At 41.0% G+C, this 21,290-nt stretch overlaps 2 protein-coding genes across 3 annotated transcripts in view; one reads left to right on the top strand and one right to left on the bottom strand.

The window, feature by feature from the left end:
* The window catches only part of SRPX2 (sushi repeat containing protein X-linked 2), a 28,626-nt gene extending 26,650 nt beyond the window's left edge, over positions 1 to 1,976 (bottom strand). Inside the window, exon 1 of one of the 2 annotated variants that reach the window (XM_015127795.3) lies at positions 1,602 to 1,976. The gene's annotated coding sequence lies outside the window, so the exon portion shown is untranslated. The remainder of the gene's footprint in view (positions 1 to 1,601) is intronic. The other variant, XM_028842252.2, reaches the window with a different exon arrangement.
* A 6,998-nt stretch (positions 1,977 to 8,974) lies between these two features.
* TSPAN6 (tetraspanin 6) lies at positions 8,975 to 16,757 on the top strand. The gene is made up of 8 exons (XM_015127798.3): positions 8,975 to 9,196; positions 10,061 to 10,249; positions 10,556 to 10,630; positions 11,784 to 11,882; positions 12,267 to 12,401; positions 13,236 to 13,319; positions 14,958 to 15,065; positions 15,836 to 16,757. Exons 1-7 carry the CDS (start codon positions 9,110 to 9,112, stop codon positions 15,024 to 15,026), a joined length of 738 nt encoding a protein of 245 aa, XP_014983284.3. The 5' UTR covers positions 8,975 to 9,109; the 3' UTR covers positions 15,027 to 15,065; positions 15,836 to 16,757.
* Positions 16,758 to 21,290: the final 4,533 nt, after the last annotated feature.

Genomic DNA, 21,290 nt, shown 5'->3' with positions numbered 1-21,290 from the left:
TAACAAGACTCTGTTTGTTATTCGTGGTCCCTTTTCCTCCCAGGAGGAGGAGGACGTAAAACAACCAATCTTCAACTGACCCTGGTGGGATCAGATGCAAATGCTCCATGGTCCAAGTTATAGAGAGGGACACTGAAGTACTGAGACTAGGAAAAGGCCAACATAAAATTACATGGAACCAGTAGGGAACCTGGTGACCTAAAGGCTACCATTAGGTTTCATTCATTTAACTAACATTTCCTAGCCACTAATCTGGGAAAGTGTTAGCATATGTGGTCTAAGAATTTGAACACTGACGTTACACAGGTCTGGATGTGAATCCAATTCTGTCATCTGTTAGCTATGGGGTCTTGGACAAATTTTTTAACTTCTCTGAGCCTCGGTTTCCTCATCTATAAAATCGGAATAATAATACTCTCTACCTCATGAATTGATTATTGCCTGTCATATAGGGAAGTAATTTATATATTAGACAATATTATTACCAATTTTGTATTGGACAGGACTGAATGTTTCCCTTCTTTAGTCTCCCAGGCAGTAACTATACTCTGGCTCTGTTCTTAGCTTTGGGTTTTAAGGCTTAGTGGTTTGGTAGTGGCTTCTGGCTTTCAAGTCCAGCCTAACCCTCTAGTTTTACCTTGCTGGGCCAGCAGGAAGTCAGCGAGGTAGAGGAGGACCTGCTGAGGTACATGAGGAGAGGGTGAACAAGCTCCAATTGCCCTCTCACTTCCTACCCTGTCCTCACCCTAATGGGATGAGAGTTTTGTGGTTCTCAGTAGGCAAATACTTTGTAAATGACAGTATTAAAATTTGCTGCCCATTGGTATAAATTGGCCACTGGGCATTTCAGCAAGCACCCATTCACTCACATGCTTTCAATGAAATGCCATGCTCAGGGGAGGAGTCAGTCCTAGAAATAGAGAAACAAAAACGTGGTAGATTCTGGCCAGAGTTCCTAAGGGACATGCAAAGCCCAAGAAAGGGAAAATTTTATTTTCTAATTCATTGCTACTTGGTTTCAGACTTTGTCTAGAAAGTGACAGGGAGGCAGGATGGAGAAAAAGAGTAAATGAAGGAGAAAAGGGAAGTAGAAAGATGTGGGATGGAAGGAAAGAAAATCTGACAGAGCTGAAGGAAAGAGATGGATAAACACAGAAAGAGGCAACAAAAGGAGGAGAAAGAGGAGATTAAAGAGAGATCTGGGAAAACAAACAGTTAGATAACTAATCACCAACCCCTCTCCCACATCTAGCCTCCATCTAGTTCCTTTGTTCTGGAGCAGAGGCATTCCTTTTTCAGACCCAATACTCTGAACCTGTGACCTCTTACGTGTCCAGCTTCTCCCCAATCTCAGGCTTAATACTTGACTCACTAGAGTCAACCATCCCATCCCTCTGCTGTGGGCCAAGAAGTTGCTGGGAACATGTGTTTGCAGTCAGGTCACAGCATAAATGAAAAGCAGCATATGATCCAGCTTCATAAAATAACTTCTCCCCCGACCTCCACCCCCAGCCATGTTGCCCAAGTTCTGGATCTCCTTATCCCCTTCACAATTGTGCATTGGGGTAGTGGAGTGTGGAGGGATTAGTTGCAGATCTTACCTGTTTTATGGTATTTTGTGCCCTTTTTCTCTCTCCTCTTTCTCCTTCCTCTCTGCTCCTCTCATCAATTGGAAAAAACCTTCTACTTCAACATTCCTAGAACGAGTGGCTCCTGGTCTGTCCCGACCTCCGGGATTCTGTTAACACTGCCCAGATGTTACGACGTCCGCATCTGCCAAAAGATTCCTTAAAGCTATATTATCCCCGAAGCTATAGTTATTCCTGTCTCAGAGAAGGGTTTTAGAAAGATGGGGGAGAAGGAACACAGGGATTAGAGGAACTCAGTCTGTCTGCTGCAGAAGAGGGGGAAGTGTGAATGGCACTGGCTCCAAGCCTGTGAGTATAGTGATGACTAACACAGAGGCTGGCTTAAGCGGCCTCCAGAGATGTGTTGCACTGAAGAACACTTCTTTTTATGACTCAGCATGACATAAGAATTGAATGAAAAGGAATTTCACAAACAGAAACACCAAAGAGAGGGGAAGACTGTAGCTGATTTTGACATTCCCTACAAGATTTCTCCTGTAATTCCTTAGGCTCCCAACTCTGAATTATCTTGCAATCTATATGGTATCAGGTCAGATACACTTTGAAACCCTCATGCCAGTGACCTAACTTCTCTGGACTTCAGTTTCTGTTAAGATTATATTGTTTACAAAAAAAACCCATGTACTTCTTGCCTGAAGAATCAAGACTGATTTCCCTTACTAAGAATGGAAGGAAAGCATGCCTGGAGAGGCTTTAGTGGGAGGCTGTTTGAGCAAATCTAGCTGCATCCCAGTGGTCTCTGATGGAGGGTTACATTTCACTCAGCAAGATTTTTTCATTTTAGTATCTGATAATAAGACTGTTCTGCCATAGCACAGACCAGCTACTTACAATCTCCCTCCCCTCACAGTTGACATTTCCATCTCTTGGAAAATCAGTGGTTATAGAAGGAAGAATTTTAAGCTGTTGTAGAAAGGGTGTTTCTCCTGTGTATGCAAGCAAATTGGTAACCCCTTCTCAGTCATAATGGGAAGAATTGTACTTATGATAATACAAAGTTCAAAAGCAAGCCTGAGCCTGCTTCATTTCCAATCCACCTGTGACAAATATGTATTGAGTATCTACCATGTGCTTAACAGAGTAATACCTATGTAAAGAAGATGTGGCTGGGCGCAGCGGCTCATGCCTGTAATCCCAACACTTTGGGAGGCTAAAGAGGGCAGATCACGAGGTCAGGAGTTCAAGATTAGCCTGGCCAACATGGTGAAACCCCATCTCTACTAAATACAAAAAAAATTAGCCGGGCGTGGTGGTGCCTGTAATCCTAGCTACTCAGGAGGCTGAGGCAGGAGAATTGCTTGAACCCGGGAGGCAGAGGTTGCAGTGAGCTGAGATCACGCCACTGCACTCCAGCCTGGGTGAGGGAGTGAGACTCCGTCTCAGAAGAAAAAAAAAAAAAAAAGAAGACGTGATCGTCATGGCCTTATTCATTCCATAAATTTATCAAGTATCTACCACGTCAAGAGTGGTGGATGTAGTGGTGAACAAGACAGACAAAATCCCAGGCATTGTAATTCATAATTAATTCAACAAATACTTGTTGAGCATCTATTATGTGCCACACGTGGTTCCAGGTATTTGAGAAACATCAGTGAACAAAACAGACAAAAATCCCTGCCCTCATGGAACAGAGGAGACAGACATCAAACAAGCATGTTCTTAATTACAATTGCGTGTGTTTAGGGAATCTTTATTGGTCATCTACTATAAGCTGAGCAGTGCAGATACAGTGGTGAGCAAGTAATGTGTGATTCTTGATCTTATGGAGCTTACTGTCCAGCTCCCGGAGTTTATGTTTAGTAGGGGAGAGAAAAGGGACGCAATCAATTATAAAACAATACAACTCCCTATGGTAATAAACTACCAAAAGCTGCGTTACAGACTTTAAGGACGCTAGGAGGAGGTCAGAGGAGGGGGGCATCTGAGAAGAGGTGGGCCTTGGTCTAGTCTCAGGCAAAGGAAATGCCATCAACAAGAGCTCACTGTTAGGTCAGAGGAGGGAGGGGCCAACTGCTAACAGGTTTCAGGGAGAGACAGAAAACAAAGTTGAATAAATAGGGTAGGGCCAGAAAATCAGATATAGGAGGTTATTTTAAACTTATATGTGAGAAAATAGTGAATATATTAAATTTGTGTGTCTGTGTGTTTGAGTGTGTGTGTGTGTGTGTGTGTGTGTGTGTGTGTGTGTGTGACAGAGAGACAGAGAGAGAGAGAGAGAGAGAGAGAGAGGAATATGAGAGAGAGAGAGGGAACAAGTAAAGTAATACATTCTACCAGAGTTTTTCTTTCTTAAACCCCCCTTTACTGGCTCCCTCTTGGCATAGCATACAGTCTGAGTTCCTTAGCATTGCATACCATGCTCTTCACAAGCAAACCCCATCTATGTCCTTAGCCTAGTATTAAGCACATCCCATGCCTCCTAATTCTGGACACACTCCGCCTCATGCTCTTCCTTGAGCTTCTTGTTCTTCCTTTCGCACCCCGGAGCCTCTGCACAGACGTGTTCACTCTGCTCTATAGTCCCTTCCCTCCTTTCTTGGCTTATTGGAGCTCTACCCACCCTTGCTGCTGAGAAGCTTCCCCCAGCCCATCCCAGCCCAAGTTGGTTAACTTTGCCTGCCTTTTCTCTCACAGCACTTTGTACATATCTCCATTTTAGGACTTTTCACACTTATTGACATTGTTCTTTACTTATCTCTGACTCCTACTAGACTATGAGTGCTTAGAGGGCAAGAACCTTATCCTAGTCTTCTTCATATCCCCAGCCATCCAACACAAAACCTAGCACATGCCAGGGTGAAGATGCTGCGTAAGGCCTCAATCCCACTGAAAGCTGGAAGGAGTGGGATAGAGGGGTTCCAGAAAGAGGTTAAAGAAGAAAGTGAAGGGGGAGAATATGGAAATCATAGGGAGATCAAAGTAAGGGGATATGTCAGAGGAGAGGGACAGCATTCTTGTGAAGCATTGGGATTAATAATATAAAGAGCTCACCCAAAACAAGTGAGGTTAATCATAATAACCCCAATGTTTCTGCAGCATGTACTCAGTGTGTAAAACACAATGTTAGACACTGCAAGGCTATAAAGTGAAATAAAACACCTCTCCCTATGGTTTGGTTGGGAAGATAAGACAAAGGTAGATAAGGAGACTGACAGCATCCAGGCATAGTCAATTTCTTAAGTTTCTTAAAGTTCAGTACCATTTTCAACTTTAAGACTTTTAATATGAAGCCCCTCAGCAGTAAATAAGGTATTGTTTTATGAAATATTAGATATGGAAACTGACTTCCCTAGTTGAGATCTCAGGAAAGCTCAACCAGGCTAGACTAGAAACAACTTTCTTAGAAAATGGACATAGAATTGTGAATTTTAATACCATTTAAAAGTATTTATCATGTCTGTGTGTCCCAAACTATATATTATGAGCTTTTTTGAAGAAGGCAAGATCAGGGATGGAAAGGGAGTAAAGGTTTCACAGAGCATCTGAAAGGAGTGGATGGGAAAAAAAAGGAATAAAAATAGACAAAGAATAGAAATTCAGAGAAGGAGAATGGAAATACACAAGAGACAATAGAAATAAGGAGATATTCCATTAACGCAACGGATTTTTAAAACTGTACATATGAATTAGCTCTTTAAATAATGAGGTATCTGATGGCTGTAATACAAAATGTGAGACATTAAGAAAACAAGTAGGATGTGCCTTTAAATTCTATGATAGTCACTTAGCCAAAGGTAATTGAAGGGATGCTAGAAAACGGATTAGAAAATGAAAATGGTAAAGTTATTATGTGAATAAGAGATAAGATGTACTCTCAGTGATACAGCTGATTTTTTTTTTTTTTTTTTTTTTTTTAGTGGTTCCTAAGAGAGACAGTAGGAATGTCCCAAGACATTATCTAGGTACTCAATTTAATTTTTTCTGTTTTATGATAGTGTGATACTGGGATGGCTTAGACATTTAATTTTTTATTTAATTTCAACAATCAATCCTGAGTAATTACTGTGTGGTTACTCCCAGAGACCAGTTATGACCTCAGTGAGCAATCAGCTCAACAGGGATTGGCCGAGCAGAAAATGAACTCATCAATAGGGCATTATGTCCTAGGGTACTGAGGACAGTATAAAAGGGGACACAGGGGCCCTGCCACACTAGCTCTTCAGTAGTTTCTGAACATCTAGACGGTAGGATGTAGAATAGGTAAGTAGAAATGCAAAGCAGATATTGCAGTAATTGACTAAACGGCTGAGTTAATGGGAGTGAGTGTGTAGTTTAGACAGTTATGCTGTTAGAGAAAGAGGTGAGGGAGGAGGGGCTTTTTACTGAGTTGGGATTGAGCTGGATATTCAGTAGAAGCAGAAAGTATGAGTGAAGTAGAGGGTGGGCAGGGACTAGGAAATAGGACTTGTTTATTGGGGGGTTGATCGTACTTACCTGGTACAGAGCGGAAAATTCACATTGGAAAAGCAGTAGGAAATCAGTTGAGATTGTATTGGGATGAGGGGCTTGGTAGGGATGGAGGGAGGTTGGAGGTGGCACAAGGGAGGTCTGACTTAACAGTGAGCCCTTGTTTATGTCATTTCGCTTGCCTGATGTCTAGCAATGAAAAACATTTACACCTAATCTTGAAGGTTACAGGAAGTTAATTGGGAAGGGAGAGTACTAAATGTTCAATGTAAAACAAGCAGTAACAATACTTAAAGTATTTTCCTTTTTTTCCTACGTGGTTGGCATCAAATTGTGTTTCTGTGCTCAGAAAGAGGGAGAAATTAAGAGGTTGAACAAGAAAAAGTTCTGAACTCTCTGCCTTATCACTCTGGGGCAGGTAGGGTTACTTCCTAGGTGACTGGGCTATTGGAGTGAAGGCAAAAGCCAAACTCAACCAAAAAACCCCAAGTGCAAGGCAGAATTGGGGCAATCATTGAGGTTCTTAAGCTTCAGAGGTTCCGAGGGGCCCTTGTTTGTGGTTAAATGTCTGTGCAACAGCAGTCTTTACTCAGGTTACTCTGAGAGGAGGCAGCTGTGTGTACAACAGCAGCTACGTTTCATCACAAAGTGGGCCCCATTTCTGATGAAAGACACAGAAGTTACCCAGGTTTAGTCCTAGGCAGCTTACCTAGCCTCTTTCAATCTGTTTCTTCATCTGTAAAATGAAGGTGCTAGGTGTGTCAACCTCATAATAGGGTTTTTGTGATGCGTGCATATGAGGTAACGTGTATCAAGCACTTAGTGATAGTGGTTGGTATATAGTCAATGCTCATTATCACAGTCATTATTAATACTTTAAAGAATACATTTATCTAATGGCCTAGGGAAATACTTCTTAAATTGCCTTAAATGGGATTAGATGCCCCTTTGGTCTGGGTTTGTACCCAGACCCAGGCCTAGGTTTGAACTAAATTGAATTTCTGGGTTTGGTGCCATGGTGGGCGTGGGGAGATGGAAGTGGGTGTAGCAGAGTAGGAGGCAATGGTGCAAGGTGTTGTGGCCATAGGAATATGAATTTCCAGGTCAGCATTTGGTTTAGTTTGGCACCGAGTGTTATTCAAACAAAGCAGCGTTGTGAGTGGTAGAGGAAGGGAGAGGAGGAAAGTCAACACATTCTTGGAAATAAGATGTGGCTTTTGCTTTGCTATTTTGTTTTTTCTTCAGCTACAGATATATTTCTTTGCTCTTGGGCTCACACTGTAAATCCCTTCCAGTACATAGTACAAATCTAAATTTCAGAGAAACTTCTCTTTAAGATGACAAGAAGTTATCAAGACTTCCCTTGATCCTTGTTTTTAGTATAAGAACCCCTCAGTTGGGGTCATTTCGCCTAGGGAGAAATCTTTGCATGTACTTAGACACCTCCCTCCACCATGTTGAATATCTGCTATTTCCTAACGACTTTACCTCAAAGTGTTTGAAGGTGTATGTAGATGTACATTTATCCATTCTCCATGTATTTGTGTATTAGGCCTTTCAAATTTTAGTAAAAAATTTTAGTATAAAGCCTGGCAGTGCAATAATTAATTTTCCAATAGTTGCTGCCTTGCACCTCAGACGTCTGGCAAGATGTTATAGGATCTGGTCCTAGGTCAATATTCGAAGCACAGGGAAGCTCTGTGTGACCAAGTCAATGGAACTTTCCTGTGTTCTGGTCCTGAGATGTACGTTTAGAGCAACGTTTCAAGCAGAAAAGTCTGAGTATTCATCTCTCCTCCACAAATACAGGTCTTTTTGCAATGGCAATAAAGTAAATAGCCACTTGTGATATTAAGCTTGTGTCAATGATGAAGGGTTGGATTGCATAGGGAACTGATATAGCCTTCTAACCCCATTCCTCTAGAGATAACACATACTCACTTAACACTGTCTTTGCCCTCAAAGAGCTGACGTTTTTGTTGAGAAATCAGACCTTAACACACCTCCTGTGCTGTAACAACATAAACCGATATGTTCACAATACATAACATTAGGTTTTAACCTCTCTGTAATCAGCTGGGTTTTGATGGGAAAAAACAGGTGGCTGGAATATACAGTGCCTTTCTGTTTTAACATTTAAGAGGAGGTCACACTCACCAGGGATGAAATTTCCATAGCACTCTCTTTTTAAAAGTTTGCAGCGAATAGCTGAACTTACATTTCACTATTATGTAAAAATACTTTCCTTCAACTTTCCAATTACTTAGGGGATAAAAGAAGAGAGGAATACTGGGGTTTTGCAAAGTCCTACAGGGAAATTCTAAAAGTCATTATTATCTTTAATACCTAGCTTAGAAATTCTTTCAACAAGTGGTTATTATTTTCCTCAATTCATTCATATTTCCCCTTCCTACCCCATAAAACAATGTTCACAAACCGAAAAGCACACAAGTGAGAAAAAAATCAGCCTAATTCCACCAGAGGTAAATTTCACTGTTCCTTTCAGTTTTTGTCTAAGCACACGTGACTGTATGTATTGCTTTGCAACCCGCTTTCTTTTTGCAAATATATTTCTTGTGGGTATTTTCCCATGTATTTTCCTAGGTCACTTTTAACCTCTTCATTCTTTTTCTTCTCTCTAGGGCACCAGGGGCCAGGGAGGCCCAATCTCAGAGCGCTGCGGGCTCTGCTGGTGATATAAACAATATGGTGAAGTTATAAGGAGAGGGGAGGGGTGGGGGGGGACGGGAAAGATTCCTTAGGATAGAAAAAAAAATGAAGAAAGCTCCACTAGAAGACCTACGAAATTTCCGACACTAGAACCTTTGTATATAGTTCTCGGTAACCTTCGGCAGGGGGCGCTTGGAAATTGTTGCCACTTTCCGGACAGCCTCCCGTACTTTACCCTCTAGAAAATTGTACAGTGTTTCCGGCCCTTCTCAGTTGTGGACGCTCGTAAGTTTTCGGCAGTTTCCGGGGAGACTCGGGGACTCCGCGTCTCGCTCTCTGTGTTCCGATCGCCCGGTGCGGTGGTGCAGGGTCTCGGGCTAGTCATGGCGTCCCCATCTCGGAGACTGCAGACTAAACCAGTCATTACTTGTTTCAAGAGCGTCCTACTAATCTACACTTTTATTTTCTGGGTGAGAGACGAAGGCGCCTGGGGCTGGCAGGGGATCCTGGGCTTTTAGGTGTGGGGGGGTGTGACCCTGAGCGGCGGGAGCCCAGGTCGGGGATGGGGTGGGGTTTGGGCGGCCATCGCGCCTGGGACCCTGACGCCGGCGACCAGTGACTGGGCCTCGAGCAAAGAGCTCAGGCATCTCGCCGGCGCTGGGGTCGGAGTGCGGGACGAAGGTAGCCGACAGGCTGAGCTGGGACCCAGACGTACCAGCGTTCGAGTTCGATACGGGAGGCGAGGTGGGCGTTAAGCCCCCAGAGCAAGCAGACGGTGACCCTGGACATTTGCAGAGGCAAGCAAGGCTTGCCCGGCCCCATTGAGGGCTCACTTGCATAATAGTGTCTTTCTTTTCACTGCTTCATAAGAGAGGAGTGTTTCGCAGGTAAGTATGGGTATGCCTCCACTCCCGCCAGTCTATCCTTGGGCTTGCTTTTGTGTACCATTCCTTTGTACCCTGTGCTCATCCCTAACTGGAGAGGATGGGGGAAGTTTCTGGAATTCATAAAATCACTTTTTTTTTTTTCACCTTCAAGGTTTTCTTCCTAAGGTTGGAGTAAGACAATTAAGGAAGTTTTGATCCCTAGGGTAAAATATGCCATGGGCTAGTGTTTACACACAAAAAGATGAATTTTAAGAATTTTGATAAGATGCCTTGTCCACGGCCTACTCTTGTGTGCAGCTCTGCTCCTCATCCCTTCTACCCTTCCCCCTTATCTGCCATATCCCAGAATATCACACCTATTGTGCTTTAAATACCTCATGCTTTGTGTTTTGAAGATGCTGCTATACACAGTGTGTAACTGTTTGTATTCTCTGAATTCCCACATAGATCACTGGCGTTATCCTTCTTGCAGTTGGCATTTGGGGCAAGGTGAGCCTGGAGAATTACTTTTCTCTTTTAAATGAGAAGGCCACCAATGTCCCCTTCGTGCTCATTGGTACTGGTACCGTCATTATTCTTTTGGGCACCTTTGGTTGTTTTGCTACCTGCCGAGCTTCTGCGTGGATGCTAAAACTGGTGAGTCCTTGTTTTCATTAGAATTGATTCTTGGTTTTAGAAAAGTTTTGTATGTTATAGGATTCCTTTCTTGGAACTGGCCATGGCCCTTTACAGTTTTTCCTGTTCCTTATGAAAACTTGTCAAGTAACAGTTCAGCTGCCAGTTTCCACTTTCAAAATAGACATGTTGTTATTTTCCCTGCCCTTTTCAATGAAAACATGATGAACCAATTGAGAAGACGACCATTATTTTTTTCTTTGACTCCCTTTGCAGCTGTGCTATATCTTATTTATGCTGACTTGGACTTTCTTTCTTATCCTGCAGTATGCAATGTTTCTGACTCTCATTTTTTTGGTCGAACTGGTCGCTGCCATCGTAGGATTTGTTTTCAGACATGAGGTAAGCCTGAATTAGGGAAGCTTAGCATGTTAAATTTATCCTCTAAAAGATAAAAATGGATTTATTTAAGTAGAAGAGTCAGACCTCTGTATTTAAACCTGTAGCTGACAGTAATGGCCTTCTTGTAAACATTCTGGTTCACTTCTAATTTAAAAGAAAATTTAGAAAATTGTAAAGACTGATAGTCACCAGAAGAAAATGACTTGTATTTCCTGTCATTTTTCTGTGTGTAAGTACCTATTAAAACAGAGATAGTACAATTTATAACTTTACTGATAGGAAAATATTCAAAGCACAAAATTGATAACCTTCTTATGCCTTGCATTTTGAAAAGATTAGATATACTTAATGCAAATCATCAAAAGTTTAATATTGGGCCAGGCGTGGTGGCTCACGCCTGTAATCCCACCACTTTGGGAGGCCAAGGCGGGCGGATCACGAGGTCAGGAGATTGAGACCATGCTGGCTAACATGGTGAAACCCTGTCTCTACTAAAAATACAAAAAAAAAAAAAAAATTAGCCGGGCATGGTAGTGGGTGCCTGTAGTCCCAGCTACTCGGGAGGCTGAGGCAGGAGAATGGCGTGAACCCAGGAGGTGGAGCTTGCAGTGAGCTGAGATCGCGCCACTGCACACCAGCCTGGGCGACAGAGTGAGACTCCATCTCAAAAAAAAGAAAAAAAGTTTAATATTGAATTAGAAATCAGGTAAACTTGGGGTAGTTCAAATATCATTCGGTGAGTAGCAAAGGCTCATCAATGAGAGTTCTTATAAAGTGGTAGCACAGTCTCCCAAAGTAAGGTTTTGTAGCTTACAAATTCCATAGGCATCGAATTTGTACTCAGTTTAAAGTGGAAAAAGATTAGCAGGGTGCAGAATACAGCAGTACTGCATGGCCACTCAGATAAATACATATTCCCACAGCACTTTGAACTTGTAGTGGTTCTCATCATATATTTTAATGTTTTGCTTAGTAGTCCCCTCAGCTAACCTATATCCCTTAGAGGACAGGATTGTACCATGGAAGTTAATTACCATACATGTTGCTGCTGTCAAAGATATGACCATTGGTCAGATTCAAGAACTTACTTGACCTGAAACCAAAAGAACTTTCTAGAGGATTTTCTTACTGACATTGTGTTTCTTTGCTATAGATTAAGAACAGCTTTAAGAATAATTATGAGAAGGCTTTGAAGCAGTATAACTCTACAGGAGATTATAGAAGCCATGCAGTAGACAAGATCCAAAGTACGGTAAGTGGTCACCACCACCTAGAGGGGAACACATTCCCTGCTGCCTCAGAGAAAAGAGTAGAATCTGGCTACTAGATGCTATCCACTTGTAGGGGAAAGAAGTGTGACGTGTTTCATTTTCCTCACATGTGCACCTGTTCTCTTCTGTCCCTGCTTACATCATAGTCCGGGTACTGTTAGTACCAACTATAGCAGGAAAGTAAAGCCAATACAAAACTGTCATGCATGGTGCTAATCAAGGACCCAGTGCTCATCTCTTGAATCAATTCAGGAGAGAGATCATTGAGATTAGTAAGTGTTTTGAGCACAAATTGCAATATTAGGTTAAATGTTTGACTACAAAGTTGTAATACGAACTGTAAATGCTTTTGTTGGGTTTTTCAGTTACATTGTTGTGGTGTCACCGATTATAGAGATTGGACAAATACTAATTATTACTCAGAAAAAGGATTTCCTAAGAGTTGCTGTAAACGTGAAGATTGTACTCCACAGAGAGATGCAGACAAAGTAAACAATGAAGTAAGGTGCCTTTTAAAACTTTCTATTTGACAATATTTGAGGACTTAACTGAATGCAAAATTGACCCAGTTTTTAATTTTTTTTTTTTTGAGACGGAGTCTCGCTCTGTCGCCCAGGCTGGAGTGCAGTGGCGCGATCTTGGCTCACTGCAAGCTCTGCCTCCAGGGTTCATCCCGTTCTCCTGCCTCAGCCTCCTGAGTAGCTGGGACTACAGGCGCCCACCACCACGCCTGGCTACTTTTTTGTATTTTTTAGTAGAGACGGGGTTTCACCGTGTTAGCCAGGGTGGTCTCGATCTCCTGACCTCGTGATCTGCCCGACTTGGCCTCCCAAAGTGCTGAGATTACAGGCGTGAACCACTGCGCCTGGCCAGTTTTTAATTTTTAAATATAAGCTGAAATAAGGCAGGTAAGACTTGAGTTCAGATAGCTAGCAAGTAACACTTTTTTGTTTATTTATTGTTTAGTACTTTTTCTAAAGACAGTGTTTCTCTCTGTCACCCAGTCTGAAGTGCAGTGGTGTGATCATAGTTCACTGGAGCCTTGAACTCCTGGGTTCAAGTGAAGTAACACTTTTAAATATATAATCCAAAAGGTGGAAATAGTTGGGAATAATTATTTGTTCTGTTGAGAACATACGGAAGAGAGTAGATTTCAATAAAATGAAAATCAAAGGCTCTGATACATACATCTTTCTGCAGAGGTATATGATTGAAGTATTTATTACCCTAAATATATCTTCCTGCAGAGGTATATGATCGAAGTATTTATTACCATAAAGAAAAGCACAGGCTGCTTGTACTGTATTTAATCTTTGTTTTTTTCCTCCCATTAGGGTTGTTTTATAAAGGTGATGACCATTATAGAGTCAGAAATGGGAGTCGTTGCAGGAATTTCCTTTGGAGTTGCTTGCTTCCAAGTAAGTCTTTGTAGTTACTTAGGAAATATTTCATCCCTCTTGTAGGTGTAAGCTAGAAATTTTTTCACTTTTTTTTTTTTGAGTTGGCGTCTTGCTCTGTTGCCCAGTCTGGAATGCAGTGGTGCCATCTCAGCTCCCTGCAACCTCTACTTCTTGGGTTCAAGCAATCCTCCCACCTCAGCCTCCCGAGTAGCTAGAATTACAGGTGTGTGCCACCACGCCTGGCTAATTTTTTTGTATTTTTAGTAGAGATGGGGTTTCACCATGTTGGCCAGGCTGATCTCGAACACCTGACCTCAAGTGATCCGCCCACCTCGGCCTCCCAAAGTGCTGGGATTACAGGTGTGAGCTACTGCATTCAGCAATATTTTCACTTTTATGGCTTAAAGTTTTTGCTTCAGGGGCCTGGATAGTGAGGACATTTTTAGGGAAGTTGCATTTTCACAAAACTCTCAGTTACTGGTCACAGTATAAAAATACTTTATTTAGGAGAAATACCTGATGTAGATGACGGGCTAATAGGTACAGCAAACCACCATGGCACGTGTATACCTATGTAACAAACCTGCACGTTCTGCACATGTAACCCAGAACTTAAAGTATAATAAAAAAAAAAAAAAGAAGAAGAAAAAATGTAAGATTTAGAATTAACTGGCAGCAGTACATATCTTTTGAAAGCAGTCAACTGTGGAAAGACTCAGTGCCCTCTTAGTTATGGCAACTTTCCAGTATCATAGTTCATGAAACAAAACATTAGATAGGAACCTTGGTTCTCTCTGCGGTCAGTCAAGATTCTAAAACGTTATCAGGATCTTTCCTGGGCTGCAACTGCCTGATGAGTTGCATACAAGTTCCAACCTATTAAAATTTAGATGATGCTACCCCCATATTCATTATGCACCAGTTGTTTTGGGTTGATTCCACGTTGTAGATCAAATTATGTTTCTCAAGTTGTGTTTCTCACTGTAGCATGAAGTTTGTTTTATGGCTCTGAACGATTTTCTTTTTTAGATTAAACACTAGAAATAAGACTAATTCAAGTTTAGTCTTGATATATTTTTAAAGTAGCAAGCAAAGCTATATCTAAATCTATGCTAATGCAGTAGCCACTAGCCACCTTTGAGTTGTTATAAATTATTAAATAAAATTAAAACCTCAGTTTGCTGGAGATTTGAAATACTTAGTAACCATGTGGCTGCTGCCTACTATATCAGACAGTACAGGGATTCTAGAACGTTTTCATTACTGTAGCACTGCTCTGGATCTTTCCAGGAAAATCTCTGCCCTCGTTGATGGAGATTTCACTTGTTAAGATACTTACTGAAAACCATGTCTTTGTTTTTTTCTGGGAAATGAGAGTAAGAAAAGTTTCTCCAAAACTTGTGACTGAATCTTCCTTGAGTGACAGTTTGCTGGATTTTCCTTTGGTAAGAGTTGTGAAATTCTGGGTCATAGTGGCAATAAAACTTCACTTACATTCTTTGAATGTGATCTAGATGCTGCAGAGTATTAAACATAACTCTAGAAAAACTCAAGGAAGAAAATTTATAGGCGAATTACAGGTGAGAGGGGAATATAGTTTGAGGTCTTCAAGCTGTTTTGTGTATGTATTTAATTTTGTTCCTATTTTATTTCTAGCTGATTGGAATCTTTCTCGCCTACTGCCTCTCTCGTGCCATAACAAATAACCAGTATGAGATAGTATAACCCAATGTATCTGCGGGCCTATTCCTCTCTACCTTTAAGGTGGGTTCATTTTGGTCCTCAGCTCTGTCAGTGTTGATATTTATTCTAGCCTGTGTATATGATGCATGGACTAAGTTTGCCAAGAACGTCTTGTCTAGTAGTATATTTAAACCTAGCTGGTGCTATGTAAGCCCTGTGTAGGCAGGTTAGGTCTCTATACACAGGGCATGGTCAGAAAGTAATGACTTAGCTACAGCTTCTCTATGCATGCTCTCTGTTTTTATGCAACAGAAGAGTCCCCGTGTGGGTTTATATATTTACATACACATGGCAGCCTAGAGATCATAAGTGGTCCCTTTTCTAACATGTTTCAGCCTAGAGAGAAGAGAAGCAAAGAATCCCAATAATGACCTTACTTGTGAGGTTCCCTGGCAGGTGCACTCTGCTCATCACCAATATTGACATTTTCCCTAGTCCTTTTCATAGTTTTCATTTACCACAGTCCATCAGTCGTTGAGAGTGTGGCTTTCTTGGTAAAAAGATGTTTTTGGTGGGCTATCGTTCAAGCCATAAACTCATCTGGTCTAGTAAGGAACCAGATTTTGGGAAGACGTGTGTTTCAATGGCATTAGTATTTGAGTGGTAAAATACTATGAGAACTGTTGTTGACTGAATTGATCCCTAGGGCACACTTTGCATTTTACTTGAGCCACTGACTAGGAGCACATAGGAAGGCCTTCATTAGCAGGAATAGATTAGAATGTATGTAAGCAAATACGGATGTTGAAATTTGGGTAACAAGTACATTAACTGTTTTTGTTTAATTTTAGGACATTTAGGTTCCCCCCGTGAATTAGAAATTGCCTGGTTGGAGAACTGACGACACTACTTACTGATAGATCAAAAAACTACACCAGTAGGTTGATTCAATCAAGATGTATGTAGACCGAAAACTACACCAATAGGCTGATTCAATCAAGATTTGTGCTCGCAATAGGCTGATTCAATCAAGATGTGTGTTTGCTATGTTCTAAGTCCACCTTCTGTCCCATTCGTGTTAGATCGTTGAAACCCTGTATCCCTTTGAAACACTGGAAGAGCTAGTAAATTGTAAATGAAGTAATCCTGTGTTCCTCTTGACTGTTATTTTTCTTAGTGGGGGGCCTTTGGAAGGCACTGTGAATTTGCTATTTTGATGTAGTGTTACAAGATGGAAAATTGATTCCTCTGACTTTGCTATTGATGTAGTGTGATAGAAAATTGACCTCTCTGAACTGGCTCCTTCCCAGTCAAGGTTATCTGGTTTGATTGTATAATTCGCACCAAGAAGTTAAAATGTTTTATTACTCTCTGTTCTGATGACAGGCAGAGAGTCACATTGTGTGATTTAATTTCAGTCAGTCAATAGATGGCATCCCTCATCAAGGTGCCAGATGGTGATAACAGTAAGGGACTACTGATGTTCTGTGATACATCAGGTTTCAGCACACAACTTACATTTCTTTGCCTCCAAATTGAGGCATTTTTTATGATGTTCATAGGTTCCCTCTTGTTTGAAAGTTTCTAATTATTAAATGGTGTCGGAATTATTGTATTTTCCTTAGGATTTCAGTGGAACTTATCTTCATTAAATTTAGCTGGTACCAGGTTGATATGACTTGTTAATATTATGGTCAACTTTAAGTCTTAGTTTTCGTTTGTGCCTTTGATTAATATCGCTTTTATACAATAAATACTGTTTTCCTCTAAAAAGATCGTGTTTAAATTAACTTGTAGAAAATCTGCTGGGATGGTTGTTGTTTTCCACTGAGAACGCTAAGCCCTACATTTCTACTCAGAGTACTGTTTTTAGATGTGAAATATAAGCCTGAGGCCTTAACTCTGTATTAAAAAAATTAATGTTCTTGTTTAAAAAATCTGTTCCCATAGGTACAGCAAACCACCATGGCACATGTATACCTATGTAACAAACCTGCACATTCTGCACATGTATCCCAGAACTTAATGTAAACAAAAAATCTTAAAGTGCAAATATTAACTGTTCCCTGTGAAAAAATTATATTCCATGTTATAAAATACCATATGATTAGTGTTCTCCTAGAGATCAGACTTTTTTGATTGTATAGTTTGCATTAAAAAGTTGTATAGGGAGGAATGTAACCTGTATCTTCAGGATAATAAGGAAATAAGGAAAATAATAATTACCAAAATTTGAGTTGAAGTCAGGGAATTATTTCTTTGGTTTTGAGTCTTTTTATACATCCATTAGTAGAACCTATCTAGTTTGATTGCCACAGTCCTTGAATTGATGGTAAGGGGGAGTTAGTTACAGTTAGAAAAAAAAACTGGGCAAAAACTACTAGTTAAATAATCATTAATTTTGAGTATGGGTTTTAAAATGCTTGGAGTTATTGCAGAAAAAGGATATTCTCCATTAGAACATTTGACGTGTGGCCTTTGACGTAAGGTAAGGTGATAAGAAAATTAAGTTGAAAAATAGTGACTCAAGTATAGCAAATCAGATTTTTGGCTACTGAGATTAAAGAAGCAAATATTTAAAGGATTATCAGCAATTTTCAAATACATATTTTTCACTGCAGTGGTTTTGAAGAACGTTTTAAAGTTATAGTTAGAATTTTTTTTAAAAAGTTTTCCCTCAGCTGGCATGGTGGCTCACATCTGTAATCCTAGCATTTGGAGAGGCTGAGGTGGGTGGATCACCTGAGGTCAGGAGTTCTAGTCCAGCCTGGCCAACATGGTAAAGCACCATCTCTACTAAAAATGCAAAAATTAGCTGGGTGTGGTGGTGAGCACCTGTAATCCCAGCTACTTGGGAGACTGAGGCAGTAGAGTCACTTGAATCTGGGAGGCAGAGGTTGCAGTGAGCCGAGATCGTGCCGCTGCACTCCAGCCTGGGCGACAAGAGTGAACCTCCATCTCAAAAAAAAAAAAAAAAAAAAAAAAAAGTTTTCCCTCATTATTAAAAATGAAAAATTATAGAAAATTAAAATATAGAATGTAGAAAGAGGGAAAACACCACACATCACTCTTCAGGTGGATTGGTTTATTTTTAAGATGGTTTTATTTTGGATAGCCAGTTAGAAAACTCACTTATAGCTGATATGTGCATATGCGTGCTGAATTGTATACTTAATTCTGAAAGTAATGAGGAAACATTTCACCTGATGATAACAGGTACAAAGGAAAGTTCACGTGTCTTTAATAGTTTGCTAATTAGACTAGCCGGTTAGAAAGAGGGATCACTAGATGGGAGAGAGAGATCCAGTTTCCACAGGAGGCGGTAGGTCTGCTCGTTTCCATGGTGACAATCCTAATGGCAGAGGGAGTGAGTTTCCCTTAGTGGCACAGGCTGGGGGTTTTGAGCATTTGAGTTTTATTTTATAGAAATCTGGAGAATTTTACATTTTACTTCATTTTATATCCATGTTTAAAATAATTCATTTTTGATGTCCCAAAATTGATGTGGGTTGCCTTATTTCCAGGCACCAGGTTCCTCACTGCAAGGTGACATTTTGAGAAGCAGAGATCTCTAGGTATATCTTCTGAAAGTGTGAAAAGCTTGGTAGATTTCAATGGCCTATTCCAGGTGGGTTGTTGGGTTTATGTTGTAAGCATCAAACTTTTGTGGAAATAAATACCTAATACAAGGTATAAATACCATTTCTGGTTTTCCTCAGAGCTCACAAAAGAATCTCTGGGACTTGATGTTTTCAGCCTCCTGTCAGAATCCAAGTTGGTGATGCACCCAAGCAAACCTGTTAAAATATGAGATACAGGGCCGGGTGCGGTGGCTCACGCCTGTAATCCCAGCACTTTGGGAGGCCAAGGTGGGTGGATCACGAGGTCAGGAGATTGAGACCATCCTGGTTAATACAGTGAAACGCCGTCTCTACTAAAAGTACAAAAAATTAGCCAGACATGGTGGCGGGTGCCTGTAGTCCCAGCTACTCGGGAGGCTGAGGCAGGAGGATGGCGTGAACCTGGGAGGCGGAGTTTGCAGTGAGCAGAGATGGCGTGTCTTTAATAGTTTGCTAATTAGAGTAGCTGGTTAGAAAGGGGAATCACTAGATGGGAGGGATCACTAGATGGGCACTCCAGCCTGGCGACAGAGCAAGACTCCGTCTCAAAAAAATATATAATAAATAAAAAGAGACACAAAGCATATATGCATTTTCTTGTGAAACAGTAAACTTTGGTTCCTTTGAACTATTCTGTGAGGGTTTTTGTGTTTGCAGAAAAAAAAATAACCTAAGATATTAATGCCGTTTCTGCTTTTCCTCACAGTATATATAAGATACTTTGAGATTTGATTTTTTTTTTAAGTTTGCTACTTTTCTAGGTTGACACTTTATGATGTGGCAAACCAAACTTTACTAATTTAAAAAGGAAAAAAAAGGCTAATGTGTCAGAAATGAATATATAAACTGAAACAGCTATAGGGAAATAAGACTTTCATTTTTAAGTCATTGCTTTAAAACTTCACCCAGATTGCTTGTGAGAGAGAAGCCACTATGATTTAATTATGGTTTTTCTATTAGGTACCCTGACCCCATGGAGCTTAGTAGCATCAGGCACTTGTAAGAGCACAGTAAATGCTAATGGAGTAAATGAATGAATGAGTGAGTCTAATTATAATGGCCCTTTAATGTTCTGTGTGAAATAAGATGATCTCAACATCTCATTCTATGTAAGCCACCATTTATATAATAGAAACCACCTGCCCAGTCAGAAACCACTTAACCTCAGAAACCACTGCTAACTTCCTCCTGGTCAAATCGCTTTTTGCTGCTTCTCTTTCTTGAAGTCTTTGTTGCATTTGGTACCACTAAAAATATTTTTCTTTTTTTTGTTTTGACTGTGTAACATCCTGATTTTCTTCCCTTTTACTGCTCTTTCTAGTTTACTTTGTTGTTTGAATTTCCTCCTCCTTTTCAAGTGTGGCTGACCCCAAGGGCTTATATTTAGCTTTTTGCTCTTAGATTATGCTGACCTTACCTTGAGGAAGTAAAAGTACATGATCATCAGGCCTAACCTCTTATTCTTGGGACATGCACTTTAGTTATGTGTTGGTCATAGCAGCTTGCTTATATTCCTACCCCTCTCCAATACCTAAAAGTTTAGTAGCATTCCAAACACTTAAAAAATTTTAAATATTCCTCCTGTAAACATCTAACACATGAACAGTAAGTACTTATTTGACATTGACCTACCTGGCTCTTTCACCAGGGAGGACATGGCTTATGGAAACTGGGGAAAATGGGTCACCTGTTCTAACCACAAGCATTTATCAAGTGCACATCAGTTCTTTGGGATTGTCATGCTTCATCTGATGGTGTTCTCATTACCATATCCTCAAAATTTTCATTAAAAAAAAGTGAAGTGGTGAGTTGGTAAGGCTCTTGTTTCTTCCAGTCGAAGTTTCTCACCACTTCTTTTTCTGGGAAAACACAAACCTATTAGCAACATCCACAAAGCAAATCAAACTGACATAGCACTTGCCTGGATATAGACAATTCACCAATGGCTATATACAGCGTATATAGGAGGGTACATATATACTCAGAATCATGACTAGAAAGGTAAAGTATGTACACAGGGCAACATTATGTACACAGGACAACCTAGGGTACAGCGTAAGAGATTCTGCACACATTTTCCTGTCCAGAAAGGCCATGCACTTCCTCAGCAGGAAAGTGGCAGATAAGGGCCTGTAATCCCAGCACTTTGGGAGGCCAAGGCAGGCGGATCACCTGAGGTCAGGAGTTTGAGACCAGCCTGACCAACATGGAGAAACTCCGTCTCTACTAAAAATACAAAATAAGTGGGGTGTGATAGTGTGTGCCTGTAGTCCCAGTTACTTGAGAGGCTGAGGCAGGAGAATCACTTGAACCCGGGAGGTGGAGGTTGCAGTGAGCTGAGATCGTGCCATTGCACTCTAGCCTGGGCAACAAGAGCAAAACACAGTCTAAAAACAACAACAACAACAACAAAAAGAAAGGGGCATATAAGAGAAGGTAGGCCATTTGAAAAGACCCTTTTTCCCCTGTGTGTGTGTGTGTGTGTGTGAGAGAGTGTGTGTGTGTGTGTGTGTGAGAGAGTGTGTGTGTGTGTGTGTGAGAGAGAGTGTGTGACAGAGTCTCTCTCCATCACCCAGGCTGGAGTGCAGTGGTGCGATCTTGGCTCACTGCAACCTCCACCTCCCAGGTTCAAGCAATTATCCCTGCCTCAGCCTCCTGAGTAGCTGGGATTACAGGCTCCCGCCAC

The sequence above is a fragment of the Macaca mulatta genome, chromosome X (assembly GCF_049350105.2).
Source record: "Macaca mulatta isolate MMU2019108-1 chromosome X, T2T-MMU8v2.0, whole genome shotgun sequence".
Taxonomy (NCBI): Eukaryota; Metazoa; Chordata; class Mammalia; order Primates; family Cercopithecidae; genus Macaca; species Macaca mulatta.
Note: the sequence above shows the minus strand (reverse complement) of the source record. Positions and strands in the feature narration are given on the sequence as shown.